The sequence below is a fragment of the Pipistrellus hanaki genome, assembly GCF_964339955.1.
Source record: "Pipistrellus hanaki genome assembly, chromosome: 2".
In the NCBI taxonomy this organism is placed as follows: domain Eukaryota; kingdom Metazoa; phylum Chordata; class Mammalia; order Chiroptera; family Vespertilionidae; genus Pipistrellus; species Pipistrellus hanaki.
The window spans coordinates 181,145,083-181,170,916 of NC_140504.1; the positions used below are offsets into that span (position 1 = coordinate 181,145,083).

Here is a 25,834-nt window from a genome sequence, read left to right on the forward strand (position 1 = left end):
CAGCGGCGACCAGGCCTAGAGTGGCCAGGCACAAGGCAGTGGCAGCTGGGCCCGGAGCAGCAGTGGCCAGGCCCCAGAACAGCAGCAGCCAGAACAAGAGCATCAACGGCCAGCACTGGAGCAGCCAGACCTGGGGCAGTGGCAGCCAGGCCTGAGGCAGAGGCGGCAAAGCCCAGGGTGGCCAGTCCAGGAACACCCAGACACGGAGTGGCTGGGCCCGGAGAAGCCGGGCCCAGAGCAGCCGGGTTGGGAGCAGCCAGGCCCAGAACAGCAGTAGCCAAGCACGGAGCATCCAGGCTGGGAGCGGCCAGGCCCGGAGCAGCGGCTGCCAGGCTGGGAGCGGCCAGGCCCGGAGCAGCTGGGTCTGGTGTGGCCAGGCCCGGAGCAGCAGCTGCCAGGCTGGGAGCATCCAGGCCCGGAGCAGCCGGGTCTGGTGCGGCCAGGCCCGGAGCAGCGGCTGCCAGGCTGGGAGCGGCCAGGCCCAGAGCAGCCGGGTCTGGTGCGGCCAGGCCCAGAGCAACAGCTGCCAGGCTGGGAGCGGCCAGGCCCGGAGCAGCCGGGTCTGGTGCGGCCAGGCCCGGAGCAGTGGCTGCCAGGCTGGGAGCGGCCAGGCCCGGAGCAGCCGGGTCTGGTGCGGCCAGGCCAGGAGCAGCGGCTGCCAGGCTGGGAGAGACCAGGCCCGGAGCAGCAGCTGCCAGGCTGGGAGCGGCCAGGCCCGGAGCAGCCGGGTCTGGTGCGGCCAGGCCAGGAGCAGTGGCTGCCAGGCTGGGAGCGGCCAGGCCCGGAGCAGCGGCTGCCAGGCTGGGAGCGGCCAGGCCCGGAGCAGTCGGGTCTGGTGTGGCCAGGCCCGGAGCAGTGGCTGCTAGGCTGGGAGTGGCCAGGCCTGGAGAAGCGGCTGCCAGGCTGGGAGCGGCCAGGCCCGGAGCAGCCGGGTCTGGTGCGGCCAGGCCCGGAGCAGCGGCTGCCAGGCTGGGAGCGGCCAGGCCCGGAGCAGCCGGGTCTGGTGCGGCCAGGCCCGGAGCAGCGGCTGCCAGGCTGGGAGCGGCCAGGCCCGGAGCAGCCGGGTCTGGTGCGGCCAGGCCCGGAGCAGCGGCTGCCAGGCTGGGAGCGGCCAGGCCCGGAGCAGCCGGGTCTGGTGCGGCCAGGCCCGGAGCAGCGGCTGCCAGGCTGGGAGCGGCCAGGCCCGGAGCAGCCGGGTCTGGTGCGGCCAGGCCTGGAGCAGCGGCTGCCAGGCTGGGAGCGGCCAGACCCGGAGCAGCCGGGTTGGGTGCAGCCAGGCCCGGAGCAGCGGCTGCCATGCTGGGAGCGGCCAGGCCCGGAGCAGCAGCTGCCAGGCTGGGAGCGGCCAGGCCCGGAGCAGCCGGGTCTGGTGTGGCCAGGCCCGGAGCAGCGGCTGACAGGCTGGGAGCGGCCAGGCCCGGAGTGGCCGGGACCGGAGCAACCGGGCCCAGAGCAGCCGGGTCGGGTGCGGCCAGGCCTGTAGCAGCAACAGCCAAGTCCAGAGCAACTAGGTCGGGAACGGCAGTGACCAGACCCGGAGCAGCTGGTTGTGGAACGAACCAGAGCAACAGAGGCCAGGCCCGGAGCAGCCAGGCCCGAAACAGCTCGCTCCTCGCTTGTACCTGCCCACGGCTGCCTCTCAGACATGGCTGGAAACTTTTGCGGGAACTTGAGGGTCTGCTGAATCAAGTGATGAAGGCTTAGATCTGGATGTGTTGAGTTAGTATAGCGCTGGGGTGTTGATCTGTGAGTGCCTTGGGTGGGGCCTGGATGAGGCTGGTTGACCTATTTGAAAATGTCTTTTGTGTGAAGTGTATCATTGGGCATGTGGAGGTATTATTGATATGAGAAAATGCTAAGTAACAGATTTACTATCTGAAAAGGGATTTACTATCGGGGAAAGGGAAGGAGGAAGAGACTGAACATAAACTGTGCACCTATGGATGAGGACAATGGGGGATGGGGAGGGGGCAGAGGGTGGGGTGGGAACCTGGTGGAGGGGGGAAGAAATGAGGAACCTTTGTAATAATATGAACAATAAAGATTGATTTAAAAAAAAAAAATAAAAAAAAATAACGAATAAAATGTCACATCATGTCATAGCCCTGCACAAACCTCTTTAAAGACTCCTTAAGCCGAAACCGGTTTGGCTCAGTGGATAGAGCATCGGGTTGCGGACTGAAAGGTCCCAGGTTCGATTCCGGACAAGGGCATGTACCTTGGTTGCGGGCACATCCCCAGTAGGGGGTGTGCAGGAGGCAGCTGATCGATGATTCTCTCTCATTGATGTTTCTAACTCTCTATCCCTCTCTCTTCCTCTCTGTAAAAAAAAATCAATAAAATATATTATTAAAAAAAAAAAAAAAAGACACCTCAAGATGGTTCCTGAAAAGGCCACAGGCCCAGAGGACCTATCCAGGCAAGCTTCTGCCTCAGGCTATTCCCTCTACCCCACCAGCTCCTCCCCCACAAGGCTCACTCACTCATCTCCCTCAAATCTTTGCTCATCTTTTCAATGAGGCCTTCCCAGACCACCCTCTTTAAAAATGCCAAGCTCCCAAACATAAATCCCCTTATCCTACTCTATTACCCCCTTAGCACTCTTCACCTTGTAGCATAAATCATTCAGTTTGTGATATTTATTGTCTGTCTTCCCTTATTAGGATGTAAGCTCCATAAAGGTGGAGACTTTCTTTAAAATATTTTTTTTATTGATTTCGGAAAGGAAGGGAGAGAGTAGAGAGAGACAGAAACATCAGTAATAAGAGAATCATTGTGAGCAACCCAGGCATGTGCCCAAAACCAGGAATCGAATCATGACCTCCTGGATCATAGGTGGATGCTCAACCACTGAGCCACACCAGCTGGGCGAGACTTTATGTTATCTACTGTATATCCTATGAGCCCAGATCTGTGCCTGGTACACAGTAGATGTTCAATAAATACTTGTTAAATGAGCAACTTAGCTTAATATTTTTAAAAAATATTTTTGTTGATTTCAGAGAGAAGGGAGAGAGAGAGACAGAAACATCCATGATGAGAGAGAATCATGGGTCGGCTGCCTCCTGCATGCCCCTACTGGGGATCAAGCCCATAGCCTAGGCATATGTCCTTGACCGGAATCGAACCCAGGACCTTTTAGTCCGAAAGCCGACACTCTATTCACTGAGCCAAACCTGCTAGGGCATTAGTTCAATATTATAAAACAGTTTGAAGGTGAATCAAAACATATCTGAGGCCAAATATAGCCCTTGAATCACTAAATGCTATTGCCCTTACATAATGGGAGGGGACGAGTCCTGGGACCCACCCACTCCCTAGGGTTGCCCTAAGTCCTTTGAGGCAGGGGTTTAACGGATTCAAAGAGCCCAGACAAGAAGCATAGGAACATCTTCTTCATCCCCAGCATCAACAAAGCTGGAAAAAGTTCAGACATTTCCCTCATCCCATCTTTCATCCCAATTCGTGGTTATCAACTTCTGAACCCCCACGCTCCCCTCCCAAGGAAGAAGAAATGAGAGAGGGGAGCGGAGAGATGCACAGTCTTCATCTACAAACATTTATTGAGCTCCTGATGTGTGCCAGTCACCAAGAGAAGGGCACGGAGGTATTACACAGGGTTTCCCCCTCAAGGAGCTCCGTGATGACCAGGGGAAAGGCATAGGGGGAGAGCGGAAGCTGTGTCCATCACAGGCCTCTCTCCTTTCTCAGGTGGCCGCAGGAAATGAGAGGCCCAGAAAGGGATAGCTTGGACAGGTGTCCAAGACATATGCACAGGCTGCACATGTACAAGACACACGTGCAGAGCCCACACAGCTAAAGAACCGGTGTCTAAAACAGGAGAAGTATACGTGCCACACGCGAGCAGGATTCACATGCAGAGTCCGTATGTGCATCGGCCGTGGGCACGGCACAAGAACTGCTTCTCCCGGCCAGCATGGCCAGATGAGGGCAGGGCTCCAGGCCGCCGCGAGGGCTCTCAGGGCTGGGGCTGGTACTGGCCCTCCGTGGCCGTGAAGAAGTCGTCCAGCACGCTGCGCAGGTAGTCGAAGGTCGGCCGGTCCTCTGGGCGCTCCTTCCAGCACAGCATCATGAGCTGGTACAGCTCCTCTGGACAGTTGTCAGGTCGCACCATGCGGTAACCTCGCTCCAGGTTCTGGATCACCTCGGGATTGGTCATCCCTGTGGGTTGATGGGAGAAAAGACATCAAGGCTCCACTCTGGAAGCCCACAGGCAGGGGCGATGCTCGGTTTATCTAACTGTTATGGTGTGAGCACCAATCCGGAAGGATCTTGGTCTTCATCCATGGTAAGGCCTTCCTAGAAGTACCTGCTAAATGTCAGTTGTGCCCCTGTTAATGTCAGCGGTGGCTTAGACACTCAATAACACACACTGCTGGCTGCCTGGAGAGCCACCTCAGTATTTTGAGCCTCGGTGTTCTCATTTGGAAAATAGAGTAAATAGTAACTCCTACCTCAGCCTTACTATGAGGATTGAATGAGATAGTGCATACAAAGCACGTTGTGCCTGGAAAGGAGATACTGCCTAAATCACGCTTGTGATGATGACTATTTGGTGGGAAGTCATGGTGGTCAAGGCCCAGGGCAGGATGGGAGCCCACAGCCACGAGAAGTGGTGAGGCCTCCCTAGCTTTGGGACCAGGCACATGAGATGCTCCATTAGGAAGCCAGACGGACTCTGGGCCCCAGCAAAGCAGAGTACTGCACGGGCAGGGGTTACCAGGCCCCTCCAGGACCCAGAGGAAGTGATTTTGGGGCCAGTTCCCTGCCTTCGTACTGGTCCTGTCCCACCTGGTAGGCTCTTTTTTTAAAAAAAAAACACGTATTTTTATTGATTTTTTACAGGGAGGAAGAAAGAGGGATAAAGAGTTAGAAACATTGATGAGAGAGAATCATCGATCAGCTGCCTCTTGCACACTCCCTACTAGGGATGTGCCCACAACCAAGGTACATGCCCTTGACCAGAATCGAACCCAGGACCCTTCAGTCTGCAGGCTGACTCTCTATCCACTGAGCCAAATCCATTTTGACCCACCTGGTAGGCTCTTAGCATGTGGACCCTGAGAGGATTTGATCCAGAGAACGGCATGATCATGGCAGAAACAGCTGCCTGTGTCTAAATTTCCCATGTGGCCTCTTATTTCCCCTTCAGTCTTTTGAGAGGTGACTGTGACAGGCAGTTCCCAAAGACCAAACCCTTATGGTCCTGCAAAACTTGGGAATGGACCGTGCTCAATAGATACCCTCTTGCCCAAGCCTTGCTCCTAGGAGGCCTCCAGCTATGGATCCCTCACATTTCAAAATTAGCACACTGGGGGACATAGGCCATGGAACTAAACACCCAAGGCTAGAGTCAAGGCTGCAAACCCATAGGCTAAATCCAGCCTAAATATTACCTTTAGACATACTTTGTTTTGGCTTCTGTAGTGTTTTTAAATAATTTGAATCAATCACCCATGTTTGGAAATGGGCACATTTTTCTAAAGCTGCAAGTTTTGGCTTTTCTTGAAAAAAAAACAACATCTATTTTTTGGGCCCATTTGTTTTTGTGTTTCCTTTTTGTTAATCCTCCCCTGAGGACACTTTTTCCATTGCTTTTCAGACAGAGTAGAAGGGAAGGAAGGAGGAGGGAGAGAGAGAAAAAAACACAGATGTGAGAGAGACACAGTGACTGGTTGCCTCCCACATGCACCCTGGCCCTGAGTGGGGTGCAAACCCATAACCAAGGTACGTGCCCTTGACCGGGAATCGAACCTAAGACCTTCCGGTGCACAGGCTGACATTCTAACTACTGAGCCATGCCAGCCAGGGCTGGATCCCCAGGTCTTAAAGGCAACTGTCTGCTAGAGCAGGTGCAAGTTCGCAGGTCCCCATTACTTTCCATTGTCTCCCTGACCCTGAAGCCATTTACCATCATGCTTACAATGTCTTTTCAGCTGTAACAGGGGCATTGCCTGTGGATTCGCCTCTGTGGGCACAGTGGAGGGGCAGTGAGGGTCCTTGGCACACTGACCAGAGTGGGCTTCCAGCCCCAGCACTCTCCCTCGGTTCTGTGATGGGGCACGTCCAGGCCAGGAAAAGCCCTCCGATTCTAAAGTGCCTTTCCCTTCCATGGGGAAAGCTTCTAAAATCTGGCCACTGCGCTCTGTGACCTCCGTGCCCTGTCTTTGTGTTCCATTTCCTTTCCCCAGTTTCCTAGCGAGTTCCTTTTCAAAGATTCCATCGCTGTCTTGGCTGAATTCAGGGGCAAAAGGACTTTGTCCAGTAGATAAAGGGGGAGTGGGAGAGAGTGGGACTTAGTTGTTTACATCTCTCTCTCTCTCTCTCTCTCCCCCCTCTCTCTCTCTCTCTCTCTCTCTCTCTCTCTTGTTCTTTAGACAAAAAGCTTCAGAGGGAAGGGAAGTCAGTATTTAGTGAACACCTATTATGAGTCAAGCTCTTTCACAGATAATCTTGTTTTTCATACCAGGAAACAGGCTCAGAGAGGTGAGGTCACTTGCCCAAAGTGATTATTAATAACAAAACCTAACACTCTTGAGTGCTTAAATGGGCCAGGTAATATGCTTTTTGTGTGTGTGTGATTTTTTCCCCAGACTTCTAAACAACTTTGGCATCATTTTCTCTTGAGAACATATATTTTTAAAATTATTATTATTGATTTTAGAGAAGGTAGAGAAAGAGAGAGAGAGAGAGAAACATCAATGATATGAGAGAATCATTGATTGGCTATGTCCTGCGGCATATGCCCCCTACTAGGGATCCAGCCTATAATCCAGGCATTTGCCCTTGACCAGAATATGACCCAGGACCCTTTAGTCCACAGGTCAATGCTCTATCCACTGAGCCAAACCAGCTAGGGGTGGGCCAGGTAATAGCCTAACCTTACATTTTACATATGGAATCATCTGACCAAAGAAGGAATCATCTGACCAAACAGAAAGTTAACATCGCGGCATGTCTGATAATGAAAGGCAGGCTTCTTGTCTCCGAGGCCAGAACTTTTTCACCCATACAAGGCTGCCTGTGTTGGAACTAAAGTGAAGAGCTGGGATTATCGAAGGAAGAGAGAGATCCAGAGACAGAGATGAAAGTCAGCCATGGGCCGAAACCGGTTTGGCTCAATGGATAGAGCATCGGCTTGGGGACTGAAAGGTCCCGGGTTCGATTCCGGTCAAGGGCATGTACCTTGGTTGCGGGCATATCCCCAGTAGGGGGTGTGCAAGAGGCAGCTGATCGATGACTCTCTCTCATCGATGTTTCTAACTCTCTCTAAAAAAAAAAAAAAAGAAAAAAAGAAAAGAAAGTCAGCCATGGTTGATTGGTCCCTCCCTGGTGATATCAGAGTCGAGTCTCTGAGAAGATGGAGGAGAAGCAAGTAGAAAGTTTTCAGGTTCTGAGCCTGAGAAGAAGTGAGTAGAAAGGCATGGGCTTTACTGCCCTGCCTTATCACCCTTTTTAGTTCCTGCCTTTGGTCCTGACCTGGGTAAGGGATGCGACCATGGGTAACAATCTCCGTCAGCAGGATCCCGAAAGACCACACGTCCGACTTGATGGTGAAGGTCCCGTAGTTAATGGCTTCTGGCGCCGTCCACTTAATGGGAAACTTGGCCCCTGTGGGGAGGCAGAGTGAGGTCACCTGGGTCTGCTTGGCCTGCAGGTCCCAGGCTTCCCTTCCGTCCCACACCTACCCTCCCTGGCTGTGTACTCGTTGTCCTCAATGAGGCGTGCTAGGCCAAAGTCTGCGATCTTGCAGCTCAGGGTGTCGGACACCAGGATGTTGGCGGCCCTCAGGTCACGGTGGATATAATTGCGCTCTTCAATAAACGCCATGCCCTCCGCAATCTGCAGGTCGGGTATGGGTTGGTCAGCAGTGGTGGGCCGGATATCCTTACCTTGCTGACTCGTGCCCGCGCCCAGCCCTGCCAAGTCTCCTTACTTGGGCTGCCATATCCAAGAGTTTGTTGATGGTCAGCTTGATGCCTGCAGGGGTCTTGAGAAAATCCACCAGGCTCCCTGTGGGCAGAAGCAAGAGTTGCTGACCCAAGTTGCCTGAGGAGAGAGCTCCCAACCTTCTCCCACTAACTGTGTGTAGGGGTGTCTAGAGGCAGTGTCTTATATGTGGAAAGGGAGAGGAAGGGCAGAAAATGGAGGAGTGTGTGTTCAGAGTGAGGAGCTCTGGCACACGTGAAGGTCTTTTCCATGCTCAAAGGGATCTGTAGGCTTTTTGTCTCCCATGGGGTCGAGCTCAAACTCCTCAGCCAGCACCCAAAGCTCTGCATGGCCCACTCTGTAGTTTCTTCTCTTCCCCGCTCCTGCTACTCTTGTTCCACCCACCCTAGACAATGTCCACATTTTCCGCATAGACCATTGCATTCTTACCCCGCAGCCTCATTGTCCCATCTCTGCCTATTTTTCTTTCGTGGCCCAGCTAGACCATTCCTCTAGGAAGCTTCTCTAGACCCTACTAGACATAAGTTAAATCACCATCTACATTCTCTGGGGCATGCTGGAACTTTCCTAGCACAAACTCTGGTTTTCCTGTAGCGCATAGTAATTAAATGAGACAGCAGGCTCCTTGCTTGGTCCATCCATGTTCCCAGTGCTCAGCCCAAAGTAAGCAGCAATAAATGTGTGCTTTTAAAGGAGTGTGGAGCCCTAACTGGTTTGGCTCAGTGGATAGAGCGTCAGCCTGAGGACTGAACGGTCCCAGGTTCGATTCCGGTCAAAGGCATGTATCTTGATTGCAGGCATATCTCCAGTAGGGGGTGTGAAGAGGCAGCTGATCGATGTTTCTCTCTCATTGATATTTCTTTTTTAAAATATAATTTATTATTGCTGTTTTTTAAAGAGAGGAAGGGAGAGGGAGAGAGAGTTAGAAACATTGATGAGAGAGAAACATCAATTAGCTGCCTCCTGCACACCCCCTATCGGGGATGTGCCCGCAACCAGGGTACATGCCCTTGACTGGAATCGTACCTGGTACCCTTCAGTCCACAGGCCAACACAGGCGGGCACTGTTCTAACTGCTCTATGTGTTTTAACTCCCTCTCCGTAAAGAACTATGATAAGGTAACTATTGCATTGCAATCACCATTTTACAGAGGAGGACACCGTGGCAGAGAGAGGTGGAGTCGTTAGCTCAAGGCCTCAGAATTGTGAAACCAGAGTTCTAACTCGAGCAGCCAGATCCTAGAGACCTTAGTAATTTCTCTGTATTATTTCTGGGCGAACCGTTTCTGCTGTTTTACTCAGGGAAACGGAGCACAGACGCAGGTCAGGAACTTGGCCTGTGTCACACAGCAAATCTGTAGCAAATCTAGACCCGGACATTCCTCTTTACCGCCCTGGGCTCTTCCTCTGCCCAGTAACAGACCAAGGGGGTGGGGGCTCACCCAGAACTGAAAAAGAGGGCTTTGGGGCAGATCTGGCCTTCCAACTCTCAGGGACAGAAGGGAAAGGAAGGGGACTAGGGAGCCACTAATTTCCTGAAAACAAGCATCTTTATAATAGATCAAGGTAGGGCCTTGAAGGCCCACGGGACTTGCAGGCCAGGGAAGACGGGGGCTGGATGCTCTTCCAGAGCCTGCCGCCTTAGGCTGGGCTCCCAGACAGGCCAGGGGGAGACTTCAGGCGCCCAGGAAAACTGTAGCAACTTCAGTGCTGTGCCAGGAGAGAAGGCAGATCCCCTCCACCCGCTAGCGCTAGCGAGAGCAGAGCAGAGCGAGCAGAGGGGGCGGTGATGCCCACCGTTCTCCATGTATTCTGTGATGATGTAGATGGGCTCCTGGGTGACCACGGCGTAGAGCCGGACCAGCCGCTGGTGCTGCAGCTGCTTCATGAGGTTGGCCTCAGCCAGGAAGGCGTCGGGGGACATGCTGCCCTGCTTCAGGCTCTTCACCGCCACCTTCGTGTGCCCGTTGTAGTAGCCTGGGGCGAGCAGGGGTGGGAGGAAGTCACCCAGACTGCAGGGGGACCCTCTCTGACCTCAGCGGACGCCTCCCCTCCCCCTCCCCCGCCCCTGCAGTCCAGGAGGGCCTCACTCACCCATCCACACCTCCCCGAACTGGCCAGCCCCCAGCCGCTCCACCAGTTTCAGCGTCTCCCTGGGGACCTCCCACTCGTCCTCCCACCACGGCTTCTGGGGCTTCTGGGTCTGGCAGGGGCGGCTCAGCCGCGTGCACAGCCCGTCCGGAACATCTGCGAGGACAAGGGAGGGAGCAGGGAATTCACCAAACCCCATCTAGGGAACCGGCCTGGCAGGGGGGGGGGGGGGGGTGGACCCCTGCGGCTGCAGGGGAAGGGCCCTCGCCCCTGCCCAGAAAGAAAGGGCACGCTTAGGGATGGGGAGAGCTTAGGGATAGGGGGAGCTTAGTGATGGGGGCAGCTTAGTGATGGGGAGAGCTGTGTTGGGGAGAGCGTGTCCCCGAGAGGGACTGGGGGAGGCAGGTGCCAGGACGCCGGTGAGGGGGTCCCGCCGCGCTCACTGGTGTAATGGCGGACCAGCTCCTGCAGGCCGGGGAAGGTGATGCGGGGGGAGATGTAGAAGCCGCCTTTGTCCAGGTTGCGGATTTTGTAATGCTTCACCACCTCTCCCTGGTTCTGGTCGAAGTCCCGCACGGACAGGGAAAACGATCCTGATTAAAGGAACAGGGAAGCGAACGTCAGAGGGGGAGGGGGAACAGATGGCGGGCGCCCCTTAGCCCCCGCGCCCCTGCCCCGGGACTCACCCGCCCGCCCGCACCGAGGCGCCCGGGGTCCAGCCCGGGCCCCGCCCACCGAGGACCCGCCCCTGGGGCGCCGCCCCTGACCCCGCCCAGCGAGGGGCAGTCCGGGCCCCGCCCACAGGGGGCCAGTCTGGGCCACGCCCACAGGGGCCAGTCCGGGCCCGCCCACCGAGGCCCCGCCCACGGAGATCCCGTCCACGGAGGCCCGCCCCCGCTCACCCGCGGTGCTCTCGCTCTCCCGGATCAGGAAGGAGCCGTGCGTGTTCCCGGGCGCCAGGAGCTGCCGTTCGGCATCCTTGCGGCTCAGGTTTTTGAAGAACCAGCTGCGCAGGGCGGAGCGAAAGCCGTGGTGTGTTGGAAGGCTCCTCCTCCATCACCCACCCCTCCAGCGGTGGGGCCCTCCTCTGCTCCGGGGTCCCTAGGTCCGCTTGCTCCCACCCATCCCCCAAACGGGGTCCCCACTCACGGTTCGGGCTCCAGGCTGTTCGCTTTGGCCACGAAGTTGAAGGGGATGAACCCTTCCTGGCCGGTGGTCAGAGACTGCGCCTTCCACCACTCGCCGTTCCTGGGGACATCGGCGGGCAGCGTGGCTGGCTCGGCCTGGCTCGGCGGGACTCCCTCCCTCCGAGCCCCCGCTGTAAATGCCACCCCACCCTCCAGCCCAGCACGCTCTGGCTCCTCATTTGGTCTCCAGGGCGCCTGCTGCAAGCGGGTCAGCACCTGCAGGAGGGCTGCGGGCCGGGGTCTCTGCTCCCTTCCTCCCTCACCACCGCAGGCAAGGATGGGTGGCACAGAGGGGACACTCACTGCTCCAGGACACGAAGCTGTTCGCCCTTCTCGAATCCCAGGTCCCCATCGTGAGAGGGCTCGTAGCTGTGCAGGGCGATGACCAGGTTGTCTGTAAAGACCAGGGGGCGTCAGGGAGAACCAGCCTGGAGGAGGCTGGGAACACGGAGTTCAGCAGTGACGGGGCAGAGCACAGACTGGGGCACGAGAAGCAGGGCAGAATAGAGGGGAGATGGGGAGGAGACGAGGCCAACAGCCGAGGACCCGCAGGCCTTATCTCCCAGGCCCTGCTGGCGAGGTCACCTTGCAGTGGAGAAGCTGGGGGGTTGGTGTCCTGGTAGGTGACCAGTGGATCCCGCACCTCAGAGCCATTCCGGAGGGGCAGCTGTGGGGCAGGGGATGGGAGTGCGGTCAGAGCAGGAGGCTAGGTCAGATCCCGGCTCCTCTCCCTCTCCACCCTGATCTGCACTTCTCCAGCCCAGCTGGGTCTTCCTCTCCCTGAATTTGCCAACTGCTTGCTGTGTGGCCTTAGGAGAGTCCCTTCCCTTCTCTGAGCCTCTTTTCCTTTCTGTATTGCAGAGGAGAGAGCCGCTCTGTTATTTCAAGGACTTTACATATATTTTTATTGGTTTCAGAGAGGAAGGAAGAGGGAGAGAGAGATGGAAACATCAATGATGAGAATCATTGACCGGCTGCCTCCTGCATGTCTCCTTCCGGGGATCGAGCCCGCAACCCAGGCATGTGCCCCTGACTGGAATCGAACCCGGGACCCTTCAGTCCACAGGCCGACGCTCTATCCCCTGAGCCAAACCAGCTAGGGCTCAAGGCCCTTTCGAGGTGGCCCATTTCGTTCTTCTGAGGTGTGCACGCCACCCGGCTCCCTCACCGAGCCCCACGTCCCGCCTCTTACCGTGGCCTTGCCATCCAGTGAGACTATGGGGTAATGGCAGTTCTCACAGACATCGATGTTTTCCATCCAGTCATCTTCAGGGTTTGAGCTGCAGCCACAGCCCATGGTCCCTGGGGGAATGGAGAGGAGCTTAAGGGGTTCCCCCAGCATCTGCTCGCCCAACCTCCGACATACAGGGGCCTGGCCCCGGAAACTTCCAGAAGTCCCTGAGGTGGTTAGCCCGCCTCCCCAGGCCCCATTCACCAGCCATAGCAGAGCTGAGATGGGGACCTAGCTACTAACGGATGCTCCCTCGGAGCCCCCACATGCCACAAGCAAAGTGACACACACCCCAGCCCTAGGCCCCGCCCCCCCACCTGGGATGGGCAAACCGACACAGGCACCTTTGTTAGTCTAGCTGCCCGCTTCCTGCCTCTCCCCCAACCTCTCTCTCTCTCTCTCTCTCTCTCTCTCCCTCTCTCTGCCCATCCCCCACGGTGGGGGACTACCCACTGAGACCACACATTTCTCCCGAACCCTGGGAGAGACCTAGGTTTGGTCCGCCCATACCTTAGAGGTGTGTGCGCACCACCTCCTCATACCACCCCCCTCTCCCGGCCAGAAGGCTAAGTGAAAGACTCCTGCTCCCCAAAGTCAGCCATGGGGCCTCTGCCCCCTTCCCCTCCCACCCACGTCTCCTTCAGAGGGTCTCTTCTGCTTCTCCCCGGCAGAAAATCCTTCAGTGGCCCTATTGGCTGTAACTTTTTCATTTTATTTGTTTGCTTGCTTTAGCAGTGGAAACTTTTTGTCAGATGAAACCAAGCAGAACCCCAGAGATAAAGCAAAAATGGAGCTGTTGTGCCTGAGGCCCAGTGGGGCCTTTCTCTGAAGGCCCTGGGAGGCCCCAGGACACCTCCTTCCTGGGCTGCTCCTCAGAACTGCTGGGAAAGCACTAGTCCTCAGACAAAGTTAGATTCACCGTGTGCTCAAGACCCTTTAATATCAAGATCAAATCCACTTCCTCAGTCTGTTCTTACACACACACACACACACACACACACACACACACAGGCACCCCCACATACATAGTCTGTTTTGAGCTACGTTTGTCCCTCCCAAACCCCCCACACTATTTTCTTACTCCAATGCCTTTGCGCATGTGCTTCTCCTGCTGGGGGGATGCTCTCTTTGCGTCCCATCTACTGAACTCAGCCAACAAGGTCAGCTCACCTATCACCTACTCTCTGGAGCCTTCCCAATGCTCTTCACTTCTGCAGTTCTCCTCAGGCACCATCAGCGGCTTCGGCACGGACTTATGTGTCAACCACCCCAGCTGAGGTGGGGGAATGCCTGGAGAATAGAACCTGTGCTTTCTTTGCTTGAATGCCCCAGCACCCACAACTAGTTGTCATTTATAAATATCAACTAGGGCCCAGGCCAGGTAGCTCAATTGAAATGAGCAGTGGTCAGCAAACTGTGGCTCACGAGCCACATGCGATTGGCAAGCGGCAGTTTGCTGCTCTGTTGACTAAGGAGTTTGCTGACCACTGGGATAGGGGCTTAATCATAAGGAACAACAGCCTGTAATTATTGGAATCAAGAGTCTAGGTTAGCGGTCGGCAAACTCCTTAGTCAACAGAGCGGCAAACTGCTCCTTGCCAACCGCATGTGGCTCGTGAGCCACAGTTTGCCAACCGCTGGATTAGAGCATTGTCCTAATAAACAAAGGTATGGATTCGATCATACATACAAGAAACAACCAATGAATACATAAATAAATGGAACAATCTCTTTCTCTTTCTCTCACAAACAAACAAATAAATAAAGTTGACTGGCATATGAAGGGTTAATGCACAGATTCTCTCCTAGATGAGAAAAAGCTAAAAAGTTCACCACCACAAAACCACTAATACAAGAAATGTTAAAGGGACTTCCAAAGGAAGAAAAAGAAGAAATATGAATAATAAAATGGCAATAACTATATACCTATCAATAATTAGTTTAAATATAAGTGAATTAAATCTAATCAAAAGACATAGCGTGGCTGAAAAGATGAGAAAACAAGACCCATACCTATGCTGCCAACAAGGAACCTATTTCAGATCAAAAGACACATGCAGACGGAAATAAAGGGATGGAAAAATACATCTCATGCAAATGGAACTTTAAAAAAAGCTGGGGTAGTAATATTTATATCAGATAAAATAGACTTTTAAAAAATCCTCTCTTGAGGATATGTTTTTATTGATATTTTTAAATATATTTTTACTGATTTCAGAGAGGAAGGGAGAAGGAGAGAGAGATAGGAACATCAGTGATGAGAGAGAATCATTGATCAGCTGCCTTCTGCATGCTCCACAGAGGGGACGGGGCCTGCAGCCCTGTCATGTGCCCTGACTGGGAAGCCAAGTGTGACCTCCTTGTTCACAGATCCACGCTCAAGCGCCGAACAACACCGGCCTGGCAGACAAAATAGAGTTTAAAACAAAAGCCATAACAAGAGACAAGGAAGGACATTTCACATGCAATAGCTACAATTTGGAAGCAATCAAAGTGTCCATCAGTAGACACTCGGATAAAGAAGATGTGGTACATTTGAATACACAACAGAATATTACTCTGCTATAAAAAAATTATGAGCTCTTACCATTTGCAACAACAAGGATGAACTTGGAGGATATTATGATAAGTGAAATAAGTCAGCTTTAGAAAGACAAATAACAAATGATTTCACTTACATGTGGAATCTAATGAACAGAATAAATAAAATAGAAACAAACTCATAAATACAGGGAAATGGTAGTGTCCAGATAGGAGGAGGGCTGAGGGGCTGGGTGAAAAAGGTGGAGGAATTAAGAGATTCAGCCCGGCCGGTGTGGTTCAGTGTTGAGTGTAGACCTATGAATCAGTTACTGGGTTGTAAAGTACAGCATAGGGAATGCAGTCAATAATATTGTAGCAGCCGAAACCAGTTTGGCTCAGTGGATAGAGCGTCAGCCTACAGACTGAAAGGTCCCAGGTTCAATTCCAGTCAAGGGCATGTATCTTGGTTGCTGGCATATCCCCAGTAGGGGGTGTGCAAAAGGCAGCTGATTGATGTTTCTCTCTCATCGATATTTCTAACTCTCTATCCCTCTCTTTTCCTCTCTGTAAAAAATCAATAAAATGTATTTTTAAAAATAAATAAATAAAAATAACAATATTGTAGCAAATATGTATGGTGCCAGGTGGATATTGCACTTGTTAGGGGGCTCACTTTGTAAGTTATATAAATGTCTAACCACTATGTTGCACACCTAAAACTAATGTAGTATTGAATGTCAACTGTGATAAAACAATTTAAAATTTGTTTTTTTATTTTTTTAAATTTCTTTATTGATTAAGGTATCACATATTTGTCCTCATCCCCCCATTCCCACCCCTCCCCACTAAAAAATTGTTTTAATGCACAGATTCTACCATCTATAAAGGTTTTAGCAGCCACCAAATCTAATCTCTGATTTTAGGTGAACAAACCAAGGCCCAGAGAGGCCTGCTTAAATTCACACAACTTATCTAAGAGAACAAAGCTAGAGTTGTTAACCCATGCTGGGCCCAAGTGGAAGGAGGGTTGAGTTAGCAAGAATTAAGGACATATGTCAATTATACCTCAATTTTGAAAAATTTATTTTAAAGGGAGGAAGAGAGAGAGGGAGAGGGAGAGGGAGAGGGAGCGAGTGAGAGTGAGAGCGAGAGCGAGAGCGAGAGCGAGAGAGAGAGAGAGAGAGAGAGAGAGAGAGAGAGAGGGAGAGTGAGAGAAAGGGAGATAAGTCCATGTAAGAGAGAAACATCAATTGGGCTGCTTCCTGCACACCCCCTACTGGGGATTGAGCCTGCAACCTGGACATGTGACCTAACCAGGAATCAAACCATGACTTCCTGGTTCATTGGTTGATGCTCAACCACTGAGCCACCAGGGGCAAGCTTATGTTTCTATTTCTTTTCTTTTTTAATAATTCCTTATTGTTGAAAGTATTACATATGTCCCAGCTTCTGGTTGTTTTGTGTGTGTTTTTTAATATGTATTTTATTGATTTTTTACAGAGAGGAAGGAGAGGGATAGAGAGCTAGAAACATTGATGAGAGAGAAATATCGATCAGCTCCCTCCTACACGCCCCCCACGTGCCCTAGACTGGAATCGAACCTGGGACCCTTCAGTCCACTGAGCCAAACCCGTTTCGGCAAGCTCCTGTTTTTTAAACTGAGATAACTTACAAGCTCTCATGGGTACCAGAGCCACTGGTGTGCCTCTTCCCAGAGCATCTTCCTTCACCTTCTTCATATAGTTAAACAAACTCAGATCTATTGTATTATAACGGAAAATGCAAAACACACATGGAATTTTAAGCCAAATCAAGGAAAAGGGGATGCATTAATTCTTCCCCTTACTGTTAGGAGTCTTGGAGGAGGGTAGTGAAATATGGTAGCAATCATACTTGGGTAAAAACTGCTGTTTGAATTTTAACCTTGCTATCTGACTTCAACCTTCGATTTCTTGCTTAAACAAAAGGGTAGTTAAAGGAGATTGACTCCCACTGACTCAGTAGCTTCAGGGGTAGAAACTATAGATAACCTTTAGAGATTAACCTCTGAGTTCTGCTTTTGTATTATGGGCAAGATAGGGCCACATTCCAATGTTCCCAGCCTTTAGAATTTAGAACAAAGGGAAATTCCTGTGGTTTGAAGCTTTAAAAAGGATTGCCTACGCCTGAATCAGTGCCGTTGTGTGGGGCCCACCTGCCTGTAGTGTTCTCACGGCTGTCCTGGCCAGTTTTTCAATAAATCATTGCCTGCTTTTTTAAATCAATCTTCAGCCTCTGGTGGTCTTATTTTGAACCCAGGGTTCGACCCCACAGCAGGTAGGGGGTAGACATTTGAGAAATTGCTCAGCCAATGTCCACCCATCTGTGGCTGCAAATGCCTTTGTTTAAAGTTAAAATCTATTGGGGTGGTCACCATGAACATACAGGTTTCAGGTGTAGGTTTCTATGTTACATGATCTGTGTATTGCACTGCATGCCCACCACCCAAAGTCACATCTCCTCCTGTCATCATGCAGATGGCTTTTTGACTGCTGTTTTCATTCTGACCAGGAACTGGTTAGGAGCAAAAGCCTTCAGGAAAGGACTGATGGCAACCTGTATAAGCCTAAAATACGCTGAGCTGTCTAGTAAGGTCGTGAGCATCCTGTTGTTTGTGCTGCTCAAACAGGCCTCAGAAAACCACAGGCTGGTTATAACGTAGTTGAGATCACCAACGTCAGATGGCGTGTGGACTGAGATCAGTGAGGTCCCTCCCAGGCCTGACATTCTTGGAGGCCCTGGCGAAGAGTAAGAGAAAGATGAGAAACGTTTGGGGTTATGAGAAGAGGGGATGAAATGACATGTAGCAGCGAGGAGAGGTCAGAAGAAGGGCGGAAGGAATAATAGGCCTGGAAGCTGGTATCTAGTCCAGGCTGAGATCCTGGGGAGGGAAAAGGAGCCTCAAGGCTTTGGGCAAGAGTCCAGGAGATCATGCAGGCAGGACCTGATCCTGGACTGACTCCGGGCCTATCAGAGAGGACCGGACATCCCTAAGACTGGGGCCGTGAGTGGAAAAAGTCAAGTTGTGTTAAATTAAGCGGAAAGGAACTCTGTAATTCTGCCAGTACCTGACCCCTCAGTATTTCCTCCCTGCCTTGTTTTGTGCTCGGAAGCCCTCCAGCCACAGGTAGCAGATCCTGCTCTCTGCAACGTAGGGCCTGGCAGCCGTCAGAAACCCCTAGGACCTGTCAGTGTCAGTGGCTCCCGGTCTAGAGCCACTGACACCGACAGGTCCTAGGAGGCCCCAGGATAGTGTGGAAGGCCTGCAGGTTACATCAATATTTTAAAAGTCTAAAGGGAAATTGTATTATTATTTGTTTCTTAATTTGACAAATTTGTTTTATTGTTTTTTTAGTGCAGACTTAGCTAAGTCTCTGATTAAAATTTGAATTAGAAAACAAGAAAATTGGTACCTAAATGAGATAGTTTAGTGACAAAAATTCAAAATCATAAGATCCACAGGGTGTGTTTGTGGGGGGAGGAAGGAGCAGGAAACACAGGGACAGAGAAGAATTAAGGGGCCCTAATGTGATTCACCAGCCTCGTTTTTTCTTTTCTTTTCTTTTTTTTAAAAATATATTTTATTGATTTTGTACAGAGAGGAAGGGAGAGAGATAGAGAGTTAGAAACATCAATGAGAGAGAGTCATCGATCAGCTGCCTCTTGTACACCCCCCACTGGGGATATGCCCGCAACCAAGGTACATGCCCCTGACCGGAATCAAACCCGGGACCCTTTGGTCCCCAAGCCGACGCTCTATCCATTGAGCCAAACCGGTCTCGGCCACCAGCCTCATTTTAAAGATGAAGAATCCAGGGGATCAGAGAAGCTACATAATTTTCCCAATAGTACACGACTCTTGGCAGACGTGACACTCAAATCAGGCCCCTACCCCCTTTATCAAGGTACTCTACCCTTACTCCCTGAGAAGTCTAAGAGGGTGGAGGATCCTGCGAGGTCCCAGAAAAAATGGACAGCGAGGCAGGTGTGACAGAATTGGATCCACTCCATCAAAAATGTAATCGTTGTAGCTCAGCCAGTGTGGCTCAGTGCAGGAGGCAGCCAATCGATATTTCTATCTCCCTCTCCCTTCTTCTCTCTCTAAAATCAATAAGAACATATTTTAAAAAATATTTTTATTGGGGGGCAATGTTAAAATATGTACACAGATAATAATTTAATTAAAAAATGTAAAAGAAAAAATATTTTTATTGATTTCAGAGAGGAAGAGAAAGATAGAAACATCAATGATGAGAGAGAATCACTGATCGGCTGCCTCCTGCATGCCCCAGCCTATAACCCTGGCATGTGCCCTTGCCTGGAATCAAACCTGGGGCTCTTCAGTCCGCAGGCTGACACGCTATCCACTAAACCAAACCAGCTAGGGCAATAAGAACATATTTTTTTAAATGTAATCATTATTCTGTTAACAAAGTCTTTTCTCTCAAAGACAATTCTCCCTCTTCCTAGAATGCATGTTTCTGAGTGTACATGTACCTAATTGGAGAGTAAAGAAGTGCTTACATATGGAGGCATATGACTCAGTGAGCATTCCTGCTGATGTATGCATAGCCATGGGTGTGTATGAGTCAGTGCATGCAGATGGGGATATACAAAAATAGGGGTATGTATAGTTTGTGCCTGTCCCCGTGTAATTGTGAGATTTTAAAAAAATATATTTTATTGATTTTTTACAGAGAGGAAGGGAGAGGGATAGAGAGTTAGAAACATAGATGAGAGAGAATCATCAATCAGCTGCCTCTTGCACACCCCTCACTGGGGATATGCCTGCAACCAAGGTACATGACCTTGACCAGTATCGAACCTGGGACCATTCAGTCCGCAGGCTGATGCCCTATCCACTGAGCCAAACCAGCCAGGGCTGATTGTGAGATCTTATACAGATATATCTATCTATATTAAATGTGGGTCCCCTGCTTCTGGTCTTTGCTTGACAGAGATTGCTGAGGACCCAAAATCATATGACCAGGTTAATAAATGAAGTAAGGAAAAGGAAAATAAATATTAAAATTTAATATAAATTTCTCATTGTTTGAAAGAAAAAAGAAGAAAAAAATCCAAGGAAATCCCAAGGGCTTTTAGAACCAGCAATGAGGGCAAACCCTGGGCTAAATGAAAAAGAACATTCTCTTCTCACAACTCAGAAATGCCAGGTCAATGGCAGGAATTTTGTAGATTCTAAACCTCTCTGGCTAGGGTCTGGAATGTTCTCCCTCAAACTCAAGGCTGTGCATGATCCACAGAGCGCTTGGTGCCAGTTAGAAGGGCCGCCCGCCCCTGGGGTTAGCAAATTGGAAGAGCGAGCCTGTCTGATGTGGTTCAGTAGGTTGGTGTACCATCCTGTACACCACTGAGAAGGCAGTAGTTTGACTCTATTCCTGGTCAGGGCACATGCAAGAGGCAACTGATGGATGTTCTCTCTCTCAATCTCTCTCTCTCTCTCTCTCTCTCTCTCTCTCTCTCCTCTAATAAAACAAACAAACAAAAAGTTTGGAGAGTGCAGTGAGGGCTAGATTTCAGTCCCCATCCCTTCTTGCCTCTCAGTGAAGTACTCAATACACACACACACACACACACACACACACACACACACACACAGGGGCCCTGCTCACATTGTGTAGAACTGATCAAAAACCCCAGGCTGGGGAAAGTCATGGACTAGATTTTCTGATTCCAGGCTTGTATAGGAATCATATCATGATGAGTTCTGATTCTTGCTAATTCATTTACTTTTATCAACTCCATAGACATGATCATAGACATCACCTGGCCTGGCCGGCCATAGAATGTGTTTTACCCTCTTTAAAAAAAAAAAAATTGTTTCTTTGGTTGGTTTCAGAGAGAGCAAGGAAGAGGGACATAGAGAGAGAAACATCAGCTGGGACCCGTTTGGCTCAGTGGATAGAGCGTCGGCCTCCGGACTGAAGGGTCCCGGGTTCGATTCCGGGCAGGGGCATGTACCTTGGTTGCAGGCACATCCCCAGGAGGGGGTGTGCAAGAGGCAGCTGATCGATGATTCTTTCTCATCGATGTTTCTAACTCTCTATCCCTCTCTCTTCCACTCTGTGAAAAATCAATAAAATATATTTAAAAAAAAAAAAGAGAGAGAGAGAGAGAGAGAGAGAGAGAGAAACATCAATGATGAGAGAGTCATTGATCAGCCGCCTCGTATATACTCCCTAATGGGGATCGAGCCCAAAACCCCGGCATATGCTGTGACCTGGAATTGAATCGTGAACCCCTGATTCATGGGTCAACAATCAAGCACTGAGCCACAAGGGCCGGGCTGTTTTGCCCTCTTTAAATTAAAAAAAAAGGAGGGGGGGTGGGGCACAACACTTTTTCTTCCACGAAGTATAAACTTCATTTACTACACAATCTGTCCAAAATGTGTGCCAGCTTCTTGCTGGGTTCCTCAGGCCAATCCTTTACAAAGAGCGAGCAGGCTAGTCCGCTGCAGACCACTGTTGTACTCTGGGCAACCTGTGGCCAAGTCTGTCAGGAATAACCTCAAGGCCTTTTTCTTTGGCCAAGATTTGGTTATCGGCAAAGTTGCAAACGTTCAATGAAGAGCCTGAGCTATGGCTTGCCCACACAGAACCCTCCTCACAGGACTCAGGACCCAGGGTTGGCAGACATGGTAAATAAATTCTACTGGGTGAATCAGGGATTGTCCTAAGTTGCCTCCTTTTTCTTGTGTTTCTTTTTAAAAATATATATTTTATTGATTTTTACAGAGAGGAAGGGGGAAGGATAGAAACATTGATGAGAGAGAAACATTGATTAAGCTGCCTCCTGCACACCCCCTACTGGAGATTGAGCCCACAACCAAGGTACCTGCCCTTGACCAGAAGCGAACCCAGGACCCTTCAGTCCGTGGGCTGAAGCTAAACAGGTTAGGGCCATGTGTTCCTTTTTTATATAACACCACTTTTGAATGAACTCTGTGAGTTCAGAGTTCCCAAATATAGGGAACATGAAGATAAGTCTTCAAAGAAGGGAAGACCATACAATGGAGTCAAGAGAGTCTCTTCAATAAATGGTGTTGGGGAAACGGGACAGATACTTGCAAAAAAATGAAACTAGATCACCAACTTACACCATAATAAACACAAAAATAAACTCAAAATGGATAAAGGACTTAAATGTACGATGGGAAACCATTAAAATCTTAGAAGAAGCCATAGACAGCAAAATAGCAGACATTTGTCTTAGCAATATATCTAACGATACAGCTCTTAGAGCAATGGAAACGAAGGAGAAAATAAACAAATGAGACTAGATCAAAATAAAAAGCTTCTGCATAGCAAAGAAACCATCTACAAAACAACAAGAAAGCCAACTGCATGGGAGAACATATTTGCAAATGTTATCTGCAGCAAGGGTTTAATCTCCAACATCCCCTCCAATTTACAGGGAACTCACACAACTTAACCAAAGGAAGATAAAGAATCCAATCAAAAAATGGGCAAAGGACCTAAATAGATACTTTTCGAAAGAGGAGATACAGAAGGCCGAGAGACATATGAAAACATGCAAATCAAAACAACAATGAGATACCATCTCACACCTGTCAGAATGGCTACCATCAACAAATCAACAAACAAGTGCTGGTGAGCATGCAGAGAAAAAGGAGCCCTCCTTCGCTGCTGATGGGAATGCAGACTGGTGCAGCCACCGCCAAAGATAGTACTATGGAGTTTCCTCAAAAAGTTAAAAATGGAACTCTCATTTGACCTAGTCATCCCACTTCCAGGAATATGTCCTAAGAAAACAGAAACACCAATCAGAAAGGATATATGCACCCCTATGTTCATAGCAGCACAATTTACAATAGCTAACATTTGGAAACAGCCTAAATGCCCATCAGCAGATGAGTGGATTAGAAAATTTTGGTACAGCCCTAACCAGTTTAGCTCAGTGGATAGAGCATCCGCCTACGGACTGAAAGGTCCCAGGTTCGATTCCGGTCAAGGGCATGTGCTGTGGTTGCGGGCACATCCCCGATGGGGAGTGTGCAGGAGGCAGCTGATGGATGTTTCTAACTCTCTCTCCCTCTCTCTTCCTCTCTGTAAAAAAATCAATAAAATATATTAAAAAAGAAAAAGACTGTGTGAGCCGGGACCGGTTTGGCTCAGTGGATAGAGCGTCGGCCTGCGGACTGAAAGGTCCCAGGTTCGATTCCGGGCAAGGGCATGTACCTTGGTTGTGGGCACATCCCCAGTGGGGGGTGTGCAAGAGGCAGCTGATCGATGATTCTCTCTCATCGATGTTTCTAACTCTCTATCACTCTCTCTTCCTTTCTGTGAAAAATCAATAAAATATATTTAAAAAAAGAAAAAAGAAAAAGAAAAAGAAAACCTTGGTACATCTACACAATGGAATACTACGCTGCTATAAAAAAGAAGGAATTCTTACCATTTGCAACAGCCTGGATGGAACTGGAGAGCATTATACTGAGTGAAATAAGCCAGTCAGTGAAAGAAAAATACCACATGATCTCACTCGTTTATGGATAATAAAGAACATTACAACCTGATGAACAAAAAGATACACAGACAGAGAAGCATAGAACAGACTATCAAACTACAGCAGGAAGGCTGGGGAGGGTTGGTGGTGGTGGGGGTAAGAGATCAACCGAAAGACTTGTATGCATGGATATAAGCGTAACCAATGGACGCAGGACACTGCGGAGGAGGGGGGAGGGCATGTGCAGGGAGGGGGGAAGGGAGGCTGGGGGAAGGTCCATAGGGAAAAAAAGGAGACATATGTACTACTATTTGTAATACTTAAAACAATAAAATAAAAATTTTAAAAATAAAAATAGGTTTGAAAATAAAAAAAGGAGATACGTCTCTTCCATGCAAACAAGTTGAATTTATTCTCACAAACTGGAAGTGTGCTGAACACAGAACTGATTCTGCTAGTAGTTAATTGCTGCCATAAACAAGGGCTACAGAGCAATTACGCTAACGCTGGTATTCTTGGTAGAGGCCCTTCAGCTAGTAACTTTTACGTGCCTAGTAATAATCCCGTGTAGTCAGTGCCCTCCCTCATACCTCTGTGTGTATTTTGGGCCACGGGGTCTTATCAGGACAGAGCCTTACTTACAGCTTGATAATCCATGCTGCTTTATTAAACTTTATTAAACTGGAGCCTGCAGGTCACGGAGGCTCAGCTCACCATGTCCATGTCACAGTGACCCAGTCCCTCCCTGGCAGATGGTCTTGGGGCAGGTTACTAACTCTCCCAGCTTCCCCCAGTGACTTCATCTACAAAACAAGAATAAAAATAGACCTGCTTCTAGGGCTACTACATATGATCTACAGATGATCCCATATGATAAAGTGCTGAACGTGGTGCTTGGACGTAATAAGGACTCAGTAAATGAGAATTATAGTGATTGGAGGCGAGCATGAGCGTTTCATTACACCAGCGTTAAGCGTTTTCCAGGCTAAAACTATGAATCGTTTTCGTTTTTCTTTGACAGTTTTGGTACTTTCACAGACCACCTTTCCTCCTTTAGTATATTGACCTAAAGTGAAACTTCACTAACATAAATGGAAAACCAGTATCGCCAGCCATAAAAGTTCATACATATTAGCATAAACACAGAATTCAGTACATAAATTCTCATTTGTCAACGTCTGCTCGTCGCCCCCTGAAGTCACTCACCCACATCAGTGGTGCACAGGCCATATTTTTGGAAAGGCTGCACCGTGAGACAATTTTGAGCTTAGGCCTCTGCCAGTGATTTAGAGGATGTAAATCCTCTTCTTTTTAATATGCTTTTATTGATTTGAGAAAGAGAGGAAGGGAGAGAAAGGAAGAGAGAGGGAGGGAGAGAGAGATATATATCAGTTGCCTCCCATACACACCCAGCCTGGGTCTGGGCCCTGACCAGGAATCGAACCTGAAACCTTTGCTAGTAGGTGCACAGAATGATGCAACACCAAATGAGCCACACTGGCCAGAACAATTTTCTTTTCTTTTTAAAGTATATTTTTATTGATTTTAGAGAGGAAGGGGGAGGGAGAGAGAGATAGAAACATCAATGATGAAAGAGAATTATTAATCAGCTGCCTCCTGCAAGCCCCCTCTCAGGGACCAAGCCCCCAAGCCGGGCATATGCCTTTGACCGGAATTGAACCTGGGGCTCTTAAACCTGTAGGCTGACTCTCTATCCACTGAGCCAAACCAACTAGGGTGGTACAAATTCTTTTTTTTATTTATTTAATATTTTATTACTTTTTTACCGAGAGGAAGGGAGAGGGATAGAGAGTTAGAAACATCGATGAGAAACACTGATCAGCTGCTTCCTGCACACCCCGCACTGGGGATGTGCCCGGAACCAAGGTACACGACCCTGACCAGAATCGAACCCGGGACCCTTCAGTCTGAAGGCCGATGCTCTATCCACTGAGCCAAACCGGTTAGGGTGTACAAATTTCTTTTCTTCCCCCCCCACCCCCGCAGGGCGCACAAATTTCTTAATGGGCCAGCCTATTGACAAATTTAGTGGGCAATTTTTATGTGCCAACTTCTGGTCTAGCGCTGGGGATACAGCGGTGCACACACTACCCTAGCCCTGCCCTCTGTGGCTGAGCTGGGGCCCCTCTGGCTAGCTACTCCATTTTCACAGGAAGCCAACATGCCTGTCTTCAGCTCACTGACCGGTAATGTCTGTGACTCCCAACAGCACTGACAACACAAAACAGCGATACTTGCCAGTAAATAGCACCTCAAAATCACCACCATTACCCACTTACCC

At 50.0% G+C, this 25,834-nt stretch overlaps 1 protein-coding gene across 4 annotated transcripts in view; it reads right to left on the reverse strand.

Moving 5' to 3' along the window:
* Positions 1 to 3,538: 3,538 nt before the first annotated feature.
* LCK (LCK proto-oncogene, Src family tyrosine kinase) overlaps positions 3,539 to 25,834 on the reverse strand; it is a 26,702-nt gene continuing 4,406 nt past the window's right edge. Inside the window, exons 1-13 of one of the 4 annotated variants that reach the window (XM_084873086.1) lie at positions 25,833 to 25,834; positions 12,442 to 12,551; positions 11,835 to 11,916; positions 11,553 to 11,643; positions 11,212 to 11,310; positions 10,965 to 11,068; positions 10,506 to 10,655; positions 10,066 to 10,218; positions 9,769 to 9,948; positions 7,958 to 8,034; positions 7,710 to 7,863; positions 7,501 to 7,632; positions 3,539 to 4,182 (exon numbers count right to left, since the gene is read on the reverse strand). The exon at positions 25,833 to 25,834 is cut by the window's right edge and continues 91 nt beyond it. In XM_084873086.1, the coding sequence (XP_084729212.1) occupies positions 3,980 to 4,182; positions 7,501 to 7,632; positions 7,710 to 7,863; positions 7,958 to 8,034; positions 9,769 to 9,948; positions 10,066 to 10,218; positions 10,506 to 10,655; positions 10,965 to 11,068; positions 11,212 to 11,310; positions 11,553 to 11,643; positions 11,835 to 11,916; positions 12,442 to 12,546 (1,530 nt within the window). In that variant the 5' untranslated portion in view covers positions 12,547 to 12,551; positions 25,833 to 25,834 and the 3' untranslated portion in view covers positions 3,539 to 3,979. Of the gene's footprint in view, positions 4,183 to 7,500; positions 7,633 to 7,709; positions 7,864 to 7,957; positions 8,035 to 9,768; positions 9,949 to 10,065; positions 10,219 to 10,505; positions 10,656 to 10,964; positions 11,069 to 11,211; positions 11,311 to 11,552; positions 11,644 to 11,834; positions 11,917 to 12,441; positions 12,552 to 12,990; positions 13,076 to 13,113; positions 13,137 to 25,832 lie in introns of those variants that run through there. The other 3 variants (XM_084873087.1, XM_084873085.1, XM_084873084.1) reach the window with 3 other exon arrangements.